The following is a 15355-nucleotide window of genomic DNA, read 5'->3' as shown; positions in this document are numbered from 1 at the left end:
TCAATGTGACTTCAAATATTGCCAATCGCCACAGTGTAGACTGAGGTTTCGTACGTAATGAGGCGTATCCCCTAAAGTCCTTAAACAAGTTGTAGATAGGCTATTAGTTCTCCATAGGCAGACTGGTAGCCTACATATAGTTGCAGGTTTACTTTCTAAGAGAGACAACCTTTAGAATGGTAACACTCAAAAGAACGAAATATAGTATTCTTGCTTTAATGCACGCCTAATATACAGTCGATGTTGGTTTCATTATCACTTTGTGGCTAGATGCAGTTAATCGTAAGTGCGTGATGATGACCATTAGTTCGACATTGGATGTTCTGTTTAAGTAGTCTGTATCCTTGAAGACTGAAACGTTACCGGTATGAAGGATCGACTGGATGAATTATCTGCGGTAGGTCACGTAGTATCTAAACCACACTCTAATTGACTCTAATTTATTTAATAGTTTTCTTTCTGGTGGGTAATTACTTTTATTTCATTCTCTTTACAGAACAGAAGCCAAGTCGATGAGGATGTTACGGTCACAGTCGACCAAGATGGATTTATGGAATTATTTTTTAGGAGGGTGAGTTAAGTTCATATGCCTACTGTTTTAAATGACCGAATCTGCTATAAAACATTACGAGTCTACGACTAAGTCTGCCTGTAATTTGAAGTGAAATTGAATCTTTTTGCAGGTGGAGGAGGTTAGAGGACTCATTGATGAGATCTCCATTCAAGTGGAAGAGGTGAGAAACAGGCACAGCATGATCCTGTCTGCACCCAACCCTAATGACAGTAAGTTAATATCCAACTAGACATCACATCCATATTGGGAAACATACGTAAGCTTCTACACTGGAAATGTGATAAGATTATCAGGCATTTGGAGTTTTAAGGGTGTTCATCCTGTTCATGTAATTGAGACTTGAAAAATGATCAGGCCATAGTTGAAATTAAATCAAATCAACCAAATGGTGTTGGGTTATTTATAGTCATGATGCAAGCATTGTGACATCTGAAGGTGTTTGAGTACAAAAGCAACGGTTGGCTGCACTTCCTGAGTGGCATTGTCCTCTTCAGTGCAAATAAATGTCTGCCTGTCTGGCTGACTGTCAGGAAGCCTGTGTAGGAAACACTGCCACTGACCAGAGTCTTACCGGCCATTCAGTGGGTGGGTCCTTGCAGACCCTGTTGAAAGGTTTAAGTTAACGGGCATAAATAACTATAAATGGAGAACTGTGCATACAGCACAAGATACAGTTTGTGTGTAGTTTGTAGCATCAGTTTGATTTCATAATCATAATGTCGCGGTTTTAATCTCTCTCTCTCTCTCTCTCTCTCTCTCTCTCTCTCTCTCTCTCTCTCTCTCTCTCTCTCTCTCTCTCTCTCTCTCTCTCTCTCTCAATATCCCAATATCCCCCCAAAATGGTTTTCTCTCTGTGGTCTGTCTTTCCCTTTCTCTCAAGGGACGAAAGAGGAACTTGACCAGCTGACCAATGAGATCAAAAAGAATGCCAACTTTGTGCGAGCGAAATTAAAATGTAAGTGAAACCGTTCTAGGTGAACAAAATATATCATGTGATTCTGTATTCTGTAATGTTTAGATGAATTACGTCAAGTGCAGTGAATTCAGATAGCTCTGTCTGCTCTCTGTAGCCATGGAGCAGAGCCTTCCCAAGGACAACAACGGATTTCCGCATCCAGAAGACCCAGGTCAGAACACACACCTGGCAGTGAAAACCCCTCCGGCAGGTTCTACACATATCTGCTGCCACAGTATATACTGTATACAGTTCAGGGTTTTGTAGTTTGGAAAAAATCCTTACCCTGTTCTCAACAAACACTTAAGTTATTTACGAGAAGCACTCTTCAGAGGAAAAAAAAAGTATTTTGTACGTTAAGGATGTAACACTCTATTTAGTTTATCTAAATATTCAGCCCATGATACCTTATTTTCCTCCTAACGTCCGAGTCTTTCCTCCCTCCCCCAGCACACTGTTTTGTCCCGGAAGTTTGTCGAGGTCATGACCCAGTACAACGAGACTCAAGTGTCCTTTCGGGAAAAGACCAAAAAAAGGATCCGGAGACAGCTGGAGATAAGTGAGTGACTGACAGTGTCCTGGCCCCCCGCAGGCTCACAAACATGGAAGGAAGACCACACCCAGGCTTCCACTAGTCAGATAGTCGAGGCTACAGCTGGACAACATTGCCCAAATACATAAAATACATTCAGTATAACACACTATGACTGAGCAGCCAGCAGTACTATACTTTGATAAGACATGCTCAATTCTGTTAAATTAAAAAGTATTGTTCGTAGAGTGATGAATTACCTGAACTGAAAGTAGGGTTAATAGTAAATAGAAAGGTGTGAATGCGGTACACACCTGCACTGTATTTGCGGGAAATGAGTTATGTAACAAACTAGGCTCTTGTGCCTGGGGATGGCATTAATGAGTCTCCACCCCCCCCACGCTGCAGACAAGGAAGAGCCCGACACTGGAGGCACACACCTGTGTTTACGTTACCCTGGAAACGGGGGGCTGAGATAGTAACACCACACAACACCAGTTCAGCTGTCCCTACAGGAGCCGGTCACATGACCGACCTTCTGCAACTTAAACATGGGCTGTACGCAGGGCTGTGTTACGTCACAAACGGTTAGGGTTACACTGTTACAGTAACAGAAAGAATCCTCAAATGTCTAGTTTATGTCTCGCTTTTAGGAAGCCATGATGGGTTGAACCATGTTTTGCTGCGTTCCTCGAGGGAATAGCTCATTGGAGTGTGTCTGAAGCTCAATTACCATCTGCAGAGACTTTGCTCCTTAAGGAATACACTGTTGGGTAGTATAGAGGAGGTCAAAATAGGAAGATAAAGTGTCTGTTTATAGTTTCAGTACTTGTTTCTCTACAAGGGTTTGTCCTTGAGTTTCCAAGTTGAAACTATATTGTTATTATAGGGCAACAAAATAGTGACAATATCGTCAAAGCAAAGTCGTAAATAGAAAATTCAAGAACAATCGCACAAGCTGTCACATTATGCACACACCCAAATAACATGAATCCTTTCAGCTGGAAAAGTGACAAGCAATGAGGAGCTGGAGGACATGTTGGAGAGTGGCAGCCAATGGCAATCAATATTCACATCAGACGTAAGTTATCTGCATCCTTCAGTGTCATCCTCTCCTGCATGACTCGAGTGTCTGAGATCAGACCACGAGCACCATCTGGTTGCAAAATGTATGCAAATGACTTTGAATACGTCTTGTGGCTGTGTCACTGTCTCAGCCACACACTGTTGTTCTAATACCATCACAGACTAGTTCTAGAATATGATTCTCCTCTAAAGTAATCCCATTTCCATCTACCCCAAGATCATCTCCGACTCTCAGATCACCCGTCAGGCCTTGACCGAGATCGAGTCACGACACCAGGACATCAAGCGTCTGGAGTCCAGCATCAGGGAGCTCCACACCATGTTCACAGACATGGCCATGTTGGTGGAGACGCAGGTACCAACACGCCAGGCTCTCTGCCTCAGTCATAATCAGTGGGGTAACTAGGGAGTCAGATGGCTGAGCGGTTAGGGAGTCGGACCATTAGTCAGAAGGTTGCTGGTTCAATTCCTGGCTGTGCAAAATGATGTTTTGTCCTTGGGCAAGGCACTTCACCCTACTTGCCTCGGGGGGGGGAATGTCCCTGTACTTACTGTAAGTCGCTTTGGATAAGAGCATCTGCTAAATGACTAAATGTAACGATCAGCATTTCTCATGAAAGAAATACTGGTCTAATAATGAGAAAACATTTTCATTTCCCTTACATGGCAGTTTCAGTATGAAACTGTGGAACAAATGATTGCGAAACATTAACTGCATATAGCAGTATGCAACATACACAATGTTGTAAAAGCTGTATACAAAACATACAGTTGGGGTTAAACTACAGCTCTGGAAAATAAAATAAAAGACTATTGCACCATTTTCTTTCCTTTAAAAAAAAGTTGAGAAGGACCATTTTGAGTGAGGATTAGAAGGGTAACATTTAAGAGGCCACTGAAAATGTTATCCTTCTGTTCTCCACTCAAAATGGTCCTTTTCAACTTTTTTTTAAAGAAAGAAAGAAAAAGGGGCAGTCGTCTCTTATTTCTTTCCACAGCTGTATGTCCAGAATCTTGCTTCCCACTCTTTCCCCTGTGAGCCTGTAGTTACCCTTGTGTCTTTCTTTGAAAGGGGGATATGGTCAACAACATTGAGAAGAATGTGCACAATGCGACCGAATACATCCACAAAGCTAAAGAAGAAACAAAAAAAGCAATAAGATATCAGAAGAAATCCCGGAGGGTATGTCTGTTACCACAGCAAAGGTCCTTCTGGCCTGTTTTTCCCCTAAGGAATGTGTGCTTCATTGTATGATGCAACACAAGCCTTGTTTACTAATAAATTATAAATGATAAACTAATACATTCACTTAAACATATTCATTTACTCAAACGCATGATTTAAACGTCTTCGATTCAAATGTTGACAACGCCTGTCTAAATCTGAATGTGTTCCTCGAGGCTTGCAGGAAGGGGCCCTGCTTCGCTTGCTTAAAGACATGTTTATCTATATGTAACAGATGGTGTCATGAACAGCGGCATGTGTTAAGTTTCAAGCACCACTAACGTAATAGAACCATTTTGTCTCTATGCTCACCAGAAATACACCCTGCTGGCCTTGGCTCTGTTGTGCCTGCTTGCTGTCATTGCACTAATTGTTGGCCTGTCTGTTGGACTAACCAAAACACCTGGATAGGTCTCTTCCACAGGTACAGTCGTGCCACTAAAACTGTTCATCTTCACCACATCCATAACCCCACTACGCCATTCCTTCATTCATGACTCTTAACCCAACAGGGTACCTTTAAAATAATTATAATGAAGAAAATGTGTTTTATTTTTTACTTTGTTCCTTCTCCCCCCCCCCCCCCCCCTCTTTTCACAGAAACATCTCTACCTTACCATATGTGTAGTAGTGTGCATTCTGATACTCATCATTATTGTAGGATTCTTTGAGTGACAGAGTGACCTCAGCGTTACTCATCAGAGCACAAATAACAGATCTTTCCTCCAGCCTGCAGACAATTCACAACGACTGTGATACATCTGGCAATGAGCATGATGGTTTGATTCATCTGCATCGACTAAGATGACCTTATACTGTGGGCTGCATTGTGCTGACTCAAACAGTGATTTGGGGTGTGACCTAAAATGAATGCAGACACACAAAGGAGAATGGTCTCGCTTCATGTCATACGTAATATGAAGTCCTAGGAAAATTCCTAAGAGATACTAAGGTAAAATTGTATATTCCCAAGACAATGGCTATTTGTATTTATATTGTATGTCATTTAAAGCCATTATAGCAGGTTAAGATAAATAATTACAAATAAAATTCCAATCCCTGTTTTATATCCAAAATTTTTTACAATCGTTTTTCTGTCTAATGATCATGACTGATGTTGGTGTAAATAGGGAGTCAGGTGGCTGAGCGGTGAGGGAATCGGGCTAGTAATCCGAAGGTTGCCAGTTCGATTCCCGGTCATGCCAACTGACGTTGTGTCCTTGGGCAAGACACTTCACCCTACTTGCCTCGGGGGAATGTCCCTGTACTTACTGTAAGTCGCTCTGGATAAGAGTGTCTGCTAAATGACTAAATGTAAAAAGACTACTTTAAATGACTTTTTGTTCAATTCCTAGTTAATTTTGATGCTAATAGAATAACTTTAATTAGGCAGGGGTGTTGGGGGTATAATATTGTTTGTAATATACTTATACTTAAACTACTGTAATGTCCTGGGTTATGTTTATGTTGATTGTGTCACTGTTCGTATATAAAGGATAGTACATGGGACCAAAAGTCATGCACTGCATGCATGAAGTTGGATATTCTATTACTTCTAACTTGACTTAGCTTAGCTTAGCTGCTGTCTATATAACATTATTATTTTGTACAGTTATATTACACTTGGTCTTTCATGCTATGACACTGTGACTGATTGGGACTTCCACTGATTAACAATAAAGACAATTTGTAATACATTTGATGTCAACTTTTTTCAATAAGAAAAAAATAAAATAAAAATAAATACATAATCAGAGATGTTCTGACTTGAAACTTGTGAACAGCTGGACCTGGGCACAAAAGGTCACATATTTTGATAGCTTTGCTGCCGTCAGAATATGTGACCTCCCTGTGACATTGATAGATCGGCTAAAAGGCCACCTGTGCCAGCAACAATTTATCTTTCCGTTGGCCTAACAGGTAGGGACCCCCGTTGGAGTGAATGGTAGTTATCACGCTTAAGGTGCTCGAGATGGTGTGTTCAATAGCCATTGTGGGTGAACGCCAAGAGTAACATTTTGCACATAAGCTATGAAAATATTACACACATGGTTACATATTATGGTCTGTGTTACGTGGAAGCTGATTACTCCATGTTTGCTGAGGACGGTAAAAACATTTGTAAACACATCGTCATGGAGAAAACCAGGAGAACGGGAAGTAGTGGTTATATCTGGGCAAATGAGCACTTTGTAGAAGAAGAGCTTGACTCCTGTGTAATCAACCAAACAGGATTAGTGAAGGGAGGGAAGGCCCGTCCCCAGAGGGAATGCACTTCTCTGTTCTTAAATAGGTCAATGAAAACTTCAGAGTTGCATTAAAAAAAGCCAAATGTCAGTGAACCTCCTTACAAGCTACACAAATGTCAAGGTATGGATTGGGTTGTTAGAAGTTCAATGCTTTCAGTTTTCCCCAAATGTCAGCGAGTGATATTGTGAACAATGATGTGGTATGAGGGTACGGTGGCCCTGAAGTGCAAAACACACCCCGAATATGAGTGCATCCCCCAAATGAAAACACTCCCCCCAAATATGAGTCAACTCCCCCCAAATAGGATGACTTTCTCACCTCCCCCCAATACAAAGACACGCTCCCCCAAATGGGAAACAACATTACATTAACTCAAACCGGAAAGGGTTGGTACAACACTTTTGTCGCTGAATGGATGCAGTAACTAACAGGAAATAAGAAATGATCGACAGAAGTAGGACAGTTGTTTGGCTATCAAAGCATGCTACATGCTAAAGAGTAGTGCAACTACATGACTCTCTGAATTGTTAACACAAATGTTTCTTCTTTTCTTCCAACCGAAATGATCAACTTCATGATAATGACAGAGTTACGTGGACCTGGAGTGGTTTGGCTATCGATTTTTACGTTAACAAACCCGTTCCATAGGGCTGCGCTTTACTATCGCTATCTGGTGGTTTACTGTGAGAACTGCACTTGTAATTCACACTGTAAACCACTAGATGGCGGTATTGAAGCGCAGCCCAATGGCGCTGTCGAAACGGTGCCCCTTAACAATTTATACTTTTACATAAGTACTTGCTACATGCTTCCATAAACAACTGTTCTGGTGTACGTAACTCTGTTAGGCTATTGCATTTCGTACTTCTTTCGATCAAAAACGTATTCCCTGTTAGTTACTGCATCCATTCAGCGACGAAAGTGTTGTACCAACCATTTCCGGTTTGAGTTAATGTGGTTTTGAGTTAATGTAATGTCGTTTTCCATTTGGAGGAGCGTGTCTTTGTATTTGGGGGAGTTGAGCAAGTCATCCTATTTGGGGGGAGTTGACTCATATTTGGGGGGAGTGTTTTCATTTGGGGGATACACTCATATTAGGGGGGGTGTTTTGCACTTCAGGGCCACCGTATGAGGGGCCATTTAGGAAATAATTCAGACTGTCCTTACACAAACACATGAAAACTGAAAACTCACATGTTTGTAAGTTTGCAGTAGTATGAATGTGTGTGAACATTTCACATGTGAATGCGTTTCATATGTGTCTATGCCAGCATTTCACATATGTAGGGGACAGATGGCTGAGTGGTTAGGGAATCGGGCTATTAATCAGAAGGTTGCAGATTCGATTCCTGACCGTGCAAAACGCAAATGTCCTTGGGCAAAGCATTTCACCCTACTTGCCTCGGGGGGAATGTCCCTGTACTTACTGTAAGTCGCTCTGGATAAACACGTCCGCTAAATCACTAAATGTAAATGTGGATGTGAGTTTTCAGTAGTATGGATGTGTGTGAACGTTTCATATGTGAATGTGTAAGGACAGTCTGCTGCAGACATGAATTATTTCCTAAATGGCCCCTAGTAATACGGGGCAGGAAACATGGCTTTTCCACGCTGCGATGATTCAAGAAACATTACGTAAAAATAAAGTAGAGTAGCATACATTTATCACTTAACCTGTGTATTTTCATTTGACTTACGCCTTCGTCTCAAGTACGTCAAATTCACAATAAAAGCGTAGATAGGCCTACTGGCAGTCTCTTGGACCATTGCAGTCTCAGGATTTCAGTAAACGTTGACGTGGTGGTGACATGGTGACGTGGTAAGCGGTGCAACTGTCTGTGACAGTTGGGGCAGGTGCTTGCAACAGACTTCACGAGCGAGTTCAGCTCAACAGAGTTCTAACAAAGAAAGATGCTGTCAGTGATGGTTTCTAGATTTGAGCAGTTACAAGACAATTATTCATTTGGCGTGCCAACATTTTAGTTTGGCAAACAAATATACATGAATATTAACTTTTAAGTTATTCTGCTCACTTATTTGACCTAATAGTAGCACGAGAGAGTTACACAATGACCTTGAGGAAGTGGGAAGATACCAAACGCACAAGTGTCATTTTACCTGCCATTTTCAAGAAACTGATGAGGACAGTTCTGTTAGAAACTACTGCTGCTGGACCAAAACCAGAACCAAAACTCAAAGTGGACTAATAACGCCCATCTGGATGGTGAAGTATGGTAGATGGTATACATCCGCAGACATGAACTCTGCGGATGTTTTTGTTTTGATTTAGCTGTATACACAGAGAGCGCCTCACTTGATTCGTAAGTCTGGAAATGTTTGCTGCCACCTAGTGTTGTTATGAGACATTTGAAACAACATCCTCTATTATTATATTTCATTGTAAATTATTCTAGTTGGCTATGATACGACCCCAGAGAACTATTAAGTGGTTCACATTTTTATGGCGGGACGAGACTCAAAGAGTAGCGTGTGGTTTTGTTTAAGTGACGAATAGCATTTTCCAAAAAAATAAAGAACCCTATTATGTTAACCTCATTAAAAGATTTGTCCAAAAGGTCAAGTTGAATTCACATATTGAATTTGGCACAGGGCTTTAGCCAACTGATGTCAGCGCTGCCATAGTGTTGCTCTTGTATCTCTACAGTTGGCTACACTAACAATAATCCGACATCCCATCATTATGTAACAGCCAAAACCAGATATTAATAATCTCAGCACGCCTTGCTGTGACATCACACATTTCAGAGCATGGCTAAAGCATTTTGGGAAAACATGCGGACAGCACTGTCATGGTAGGTTCTCTTGACGTTAATGATAAGTTTATCAATGCTAATTCATCTCATGCGATACTAGCCTTATGCGTGTTTTTTCATTGTTACACAGGGGACAATGGGTGGTCAGAAGGCGTGTGAGGGGAAGAGACTTGTGAGCCAATCTCAGCTGCTTTGTACCCAAAGGTCAGGTGCACTTAAAAACAACTGCACGCAGATGAAGGAGAGAAATAAGGTGAGCGAATCCTGTTGTTTGTGTGGGTTTATAGGAGACACACAAAAAAACAAATGTCAATAAGGAAGCAATTAAAAAGCGTTAATTCACTTGAAGATTAGTTTTTGGTGGTGTCAGTTTAATTATGATTTGACCTCGTGAAGCACTCATTAGGCAGGACAGCACCGGTGTGTTGCATTATGTTGCTAATATGTTTAATGATCTGTGCTGGAAATATGATCTAACATGACATTATGATATCCATTGTACTTTAATTCACAATTTATTGACCAACAAAGCGTCACTTTATAGCGCTCCCCCTCTTAATATCCAAAGTGGAGAACCAAACGTTTATTGTCCATGCTCCCACTTTAGAGCACTTACAGAGAAATGGCAGTTGGACTTTCTAAAGTGGGCTTTAAACCCAGTCCAGTGCTAACAAACCAGTATAATTCTTACGTAATTTACCAAACAGACCTTATTTTCTAATTTCTTTGAACAAGTCAAGTGCAAGAGAAATGATGTTGAAACGTTAACTAGATAGGCTGCATCCTGCTTCCTAATTGGTGATAACAATCAGGTGCATGCATGGCCCCGGCTGCTCCGCGACCCCAGACCCAGGCTCCTCCTCCTGGCTTGTGTGTGCTGTGGGACTGGAGCACACGTGGGGGGGGAGCGGGAGGAGGGGGCGTTTGACAGCAATCCTGTGTGATGTTGCAGTGCCAGACCGTTAAGGAGTGGTTGTGCAACCAAGGATCTCAATTGGGATTGCAGAAAGGGTCCCTCTAGAGGGCTGTGGGGGTTTGGGGCGGGGGGCAGGGGGGGGGGGGGGGATAGCTGCTGTGGTTGCTAGGCAGCCAGGCAGAGGAAAGCCTATCTGTTCTTGGCTCTACTTATTATCTCTCTCTATCTCTCTCTTCCTCTCTCTCTCCTCTCCAGGGTGTAGTACCCCTGACAACCAGAGGAGGCAGCCATGCTGCACGTTCTCTCCCTCCTCTCCCTTCCTTCTCTCAGTGGGGGGAAAAACCCAGGACGGCCCAAATAATCCCTTTTTAATACCCTTCTGCGCTTTATTTTACCCCCGATCTGGGATTGGACGGGAAGGTGTTCTTGCCGATGTTTTTAGGTAGCTGATTGGTCGTGCCCACTGTGCAGTGAGAGAGGGTTTATGGGTTCATCCTCCCGGGATCCTCTTTAGCATAATGACCCATGAGGAGGCTGGGAAGAGCCCCAGTATCTGCTTGCGCAATAGCTGAGAAACACTGCAACAGGGCAGGGAGGAAAGAGACAGGGGAACGCCACCACCAAACAGAACCTCATTTGACCTTGTCAGCTTCAATCATGGCTTCTCGTCAGCTGTGGGGAGGTGGGCTGGCGGTGTGGCGGAGGAAGGTGCTGCTGGAAGAGCACAAGGACAACATTCTTCGTGATTGGAGAGAGTGAAAGCGGGAGGGAGACCGACACCTGATTGAGGGAGAAAGCCGTTCTGGAAGAGAGAACCGCTCAGTGCTGCCGCACACTGTACCGCCACTGCACCCCTGCGTGCCTGTGTCTGTGTGAGTAAGCGTGCGTGTGCGTGTGTGTGAGAGAGAGAGAGAGAGAGAGAGAGAGGGAGAGCGGGAGAGGAGGAAAGGAGGGAGGGAGGAAGGGGGGGGCGTGTAGATGCGTGAGCTCTGCTGCACAAGCCTCGCCACTGTGAGCTGAGCGATGCTCTGTGTCCGTGCTGCTTCCCGCCGCTCCGCGCTCGCCGACCATTTTAAGCCGCGGAGCCGCCGACTCTCTCTCTCTCTCCCGGGCGCCCCCCCGGCAGGTTCCCCTCTGCCTCCGTCGACCTGGCTCTCCCGCCGGCTGCTCCGTCGGTCGGTCTGACACCGGAGGAGGATCCAGCTTTCTCTGCACTGCTGCTAGAGCAGGGAGGTGGATAGAGGAGCGCTGCTGCTGGTGAGGATGCACCGTCTCTCTCCTGGTTTTTTTTTTCTTCGTCCATCCATCCAGCCGCTGTGCTGTGCTCTCTGCAGTGGCCGACATGTCGCTCTGCATGCAGGGATGTTTGGTGCTGGAACAGAACGCTCCGGCTTCACCGGGCTGTGGGGGACCCACGGAAAACCCGAGGACGCGGCATGGCGCTAGTATGTTCGGGGAAGCGTTTAAGGACACACAGATTAGTGCGATCTGGTCTCTGGAGCTTGTGTAATTGGGTGATGCCGGTTTGTATGCCGGTTTGTATGGATGGAGACTTTGGCATTCTAAGTCTAACGTGGTGCAGGATACTTGTGTTTTGAGGATTGTTTTTGTGGGCTGAGAGGGTCGATTACTTGCGTTAATGTTTAAGGGAATCACACCACTGGGAAGCCTTGGTTAATGTGCAAAGATAAACTAATAGACCAGAATGGGATATTGTCAGTGATTTGATCAATACAAATGTAGCTGTCTTTTACATAATTATTACATTTTTTTTAGTGGTCTGTGTGTTAATCGGTTATGGGCAAGGGGAGGATAAGTAAAGCCTCTGGCAAGTTGATATTTTGGCTGCAGAGGACATGTCTGGATGAGGAAGTAAAGGGGGCTAATGCATGTCCTTTAAGCTCTACAGTATTGAAGGAGACAGGGTCTTATCGTCGGCAGTGAGAGAGGAAAGGGAACAGTTTTGTTCTTCTCCACAATGCGTGTGTGTGTGTGATAGAAAGTGAGCGTGACGGTGTGTGTGTGTGTGTGTGTGTGTGAGAGAAAGCGAGCGTGACGGTGTGTGTGTGCGTGTGTGTGAGAGAAAGCGAGCGTGACGGTGTGTGTTTGTGTGCGTGTCTTTTTCGCCTGTCTCCCAAGGTCGCTCATTTGAAGAGGTCCCATAATTAGGGTTGTCACTCTCCACCAATCACCTGGGGCGTGAGAATGTAGTACTCCCTCCCTCCCCCCCCCCCCCCCTCCCACCCCAACACCCATTCATAGTTCCACCTGCCCACCTTGACAAAGAGGCATGGTCATTCATCACTCTGCGATCTCCCCCTGAGCTGCCTGTTACCAAGGTGCTTTCATGGGCATCTGCCGTTCCAAACGAAAAAAAGGAATCGTTTCGTTCCGGCGACGGATCGAGAAAAGCCACGGCACAGAATCCTCAGTGCTTTGTGAATTAAAATGGTCGACCGTGTGTGTGTGTGTCAGAGCTGCATCATTTCAGTTTTTTACTGTACAGTCCACAGTCTTTTCCCTGAGTTATGGCTGCCGGAGCTAATGTTCCCCCAGAGCCGAATGTGAAGGCTGCGGTGCACGGATAGTCTCAGTAGAGGCGGAGACAGGCTTGGGGGCCGGCTGCTGCATGGATGATGGGGTCCTGGGAGGGAATATGTGTGTGAGCAGGGGGAGGAGGAGAGAGAAGCAGAAAGAAAAAGGGAAATGAAAGGAAGGGGGGGTTAGAGAGAGGGGAAAGGGAGGGACGGGGAAGGGAAGAAAGTCAAATCAAATCAAATTTATTTGTATAGCCCTTTTTACACGCAAGCATGTCACAGAGGGCTTCACATATGCCCATAGAACTGCCCCTCAACCAACCTAAACCCTCAAGGAAGACAAGGAAAAACTCCCAAAAAACTCTCAACAGGAGAAAAAAAAATGGAAGAAACCTTGGGAGGAGCAATTCAGAGAGGGATCCCCTCCTCCAGAGACGGTTGGTGGGAGAGAGGAGCAGAACACAGGCTAAACATAGTCATACAGTGTCGATGGGTTTTTAAAACACCAAAATCCATTATTCAACTTTAGAGATGTAGGACAGGACCGGGAGACTCGCGACCAGGTCCAGCGTTGGCTGACCGACGACCAGGCAGGTGCTGACAACTCAAACCCCCCACACCACAAGGGATGTGTGTGGGGGGGGGACAGAGAGAGGAGAGCAGGGATTAGAGAATGCCAGGAGCAGCTAACAGTTACAGTCATAATAGAATGAGATCCCCACCGGTCAAGTGTGGACTGGTGCAGCAATTTAACAGAGCAAAAAAGGGGAATTTGATGCAACCCCACACACCAAGACAGCGACAGCCCCCCTCATTTGGAACATGAAATCTGTTCCAGGGGAAGAGAACTCTAAAATAAGTTATACTTAAAGAATAAGGATGGAAACAACCCGTCCCCCGTTGCCTCCAACTAGTAACATACTTACCTTTAACAGTCGTAGAATTGACTAAACAATAACGTTTTTAACCTAATTTTAAACGTCGAAACAGTATCAGACTCCCTAATTGAGACGGGTAGTTTATTCCAGAGAAGAGGCGCTCTATATGAGAACGCCCTACCTCCAGCTGTTTTTTTCTTAATTTTGGGAACCACCAGATAGCCGGCATCTTGAGATCTAAGTGTCCTTGCGGGGCAATAGGGTGCAAGGAGACCGGAGAGGTACAGTGGTGCCAATCCATGCAGAGATTTGTAGGTTAGTAGTAGAACTTTGAAGTCAGCTCTGGCTTGGATAGGGAGCCAGTGTAGAGAGACAAGAGTAGATGTTATGTGATCAAACTTTCTTGTTCTGGTCAATAGTCTAGCAGCAGCATTTTGCACCCGCTGTAATTTTTTTAGGTGGGTAATTGGGAGGCCAGAGAACAACACATTGCAAAAGAAAGGAGAGAAAGAGAGAGAGAGGGAGGGGAGGAGGGAAGAGAAAGATAGAAAATTGGAAAAGGAGGAGGGGGGTTGAGAGAGAGAGAGGAAGGAAGGGTCAGAAAGGGGGAGGGATTGAAACGAGAGAGAAGCAGAGAGAGAGAGAAGCAGAGAGAGAGAGAAGCAGAGAGAGAGAGAAGCAGAGAGAGAGAGAGAAAGGGAGAAGCGTGGCCGTGTGCTGTCTCTGGTGACTAAGGGGCCGGCCTGTAGTAACAGCTGGGTCTGTGCTGCTGATGCTGCTGGCCTGCGTGGGCCCTGGCCTGGACGAGACACGTGACCGGCCCAGCCACTGGGGCCCAGCCACTGGGGGAGGTATTAGTGATATGAACAGCAGGGATCCGTGGCCACTATTACATAACACCATCTTCTCTGGGAAATCTCTTGCTAAGATGACATCTGAGGGGAAAATGCCTCATCATCATGATCATCATCGGCGTGGCCGGCGTCATCGTGTCCAGTGCATGAGGAAGCCAGCTGGCCTGGTTGGTGTTCCCAGCTCGGGCTGCTGAGAGCTGCTGGGTGTTTCCAAGGCTTTTTTTCTTTTTCCCTGCGTGAGCTCTGAACAGATTTAGGTAGACGCTCTGTGCGGTAGATTTGCAGCCCGTCGGTTCATCCGTGTTTTGTAATTCCTCCGGACAAACGGATCCTAAGCCACTAAGTACACGGATGTTGTGTGTGCATGCGCCGCGAAACAGCATGTGCATATGTCGACGGCGCGCGGTTCACATGTTTGCGTTCGGGGCACCGGCCTCCCAGGCGTATAGCATGTATTATGGGATGCGAGTCGCTGTCGTGCCAGCTGTCGTCATGTAACCGTCGCTAGGGCAGGGGCCACGGAGAGGGGAGGGGGGACTCTGGGGTGGCAGAGCACAGGAGGGCAGAGGGGAGCCGTGACAGTAATCAACTCCTCAGTCCGCTGCTGATTGCGTTCACTCGTCACCACGCCACCGTTGATGTGTTATGCGTTTTCACGAGGAAGGGTTGGTATGGAACCGCAGAGGGAAATAACCTGCACATTACACTCTAATGGAGAGCACAAAGTCTGAATCGTCATGGTAATAACTCTAAGTTGTTATCACTGTGGGGATA

The 15355-nt window shown here is 45.1% G+C and overlaps 1 protein-coding gene across 1 annotated transcript; it reads left to right on the top strand.

Moving 5' to 3' along the window:
• The first annotated feature begins 94 nt into the window (after positions 1-94).
• stx2b (syntaxin 2b) lies at positions 95-5407 on the top strand. The gene is given in 12 exon segments (XM_062454759.1): positions 95-397; positions 497-571; positions 684-783; positions 1455-1529; positions 1645-1663; positions 1665-1701; positions 1980-2088; positions 3063-3142; positions 3365-3502; positions 4220-4330; positions 4688-4796; positions 4973-5407. Coding segments are annotated over 11 exon segments (870 nt in total). The 5' UTR covers positions 95-367; the 3' UTR covers positions 4784-4796; positions 4973-5407.
• The last annotated feature ends 9948 nt before the right edge of the window (positions 5408-15355 follow it).

This window comes from Osmerus eperlanus, chromosome 28 (genome assembly GCF_963692335.1).
Source record: "Osmerus eperlanus chromosome 28, fOsmEpe2.1, whole genome shotgun sequence".
Taxonomy (NCBI): domain Eukaryota; kingdom Metazoa; phylum Chordata; class Actinopteri; order Osmeriformes; family Osmeridae; genus Osmerus; species Osmerus eperlanus.
Note: the sequence above shows the minus strand (reverse complement) of the source record. Positions and strands in the feature narration are given on the sequence as shown.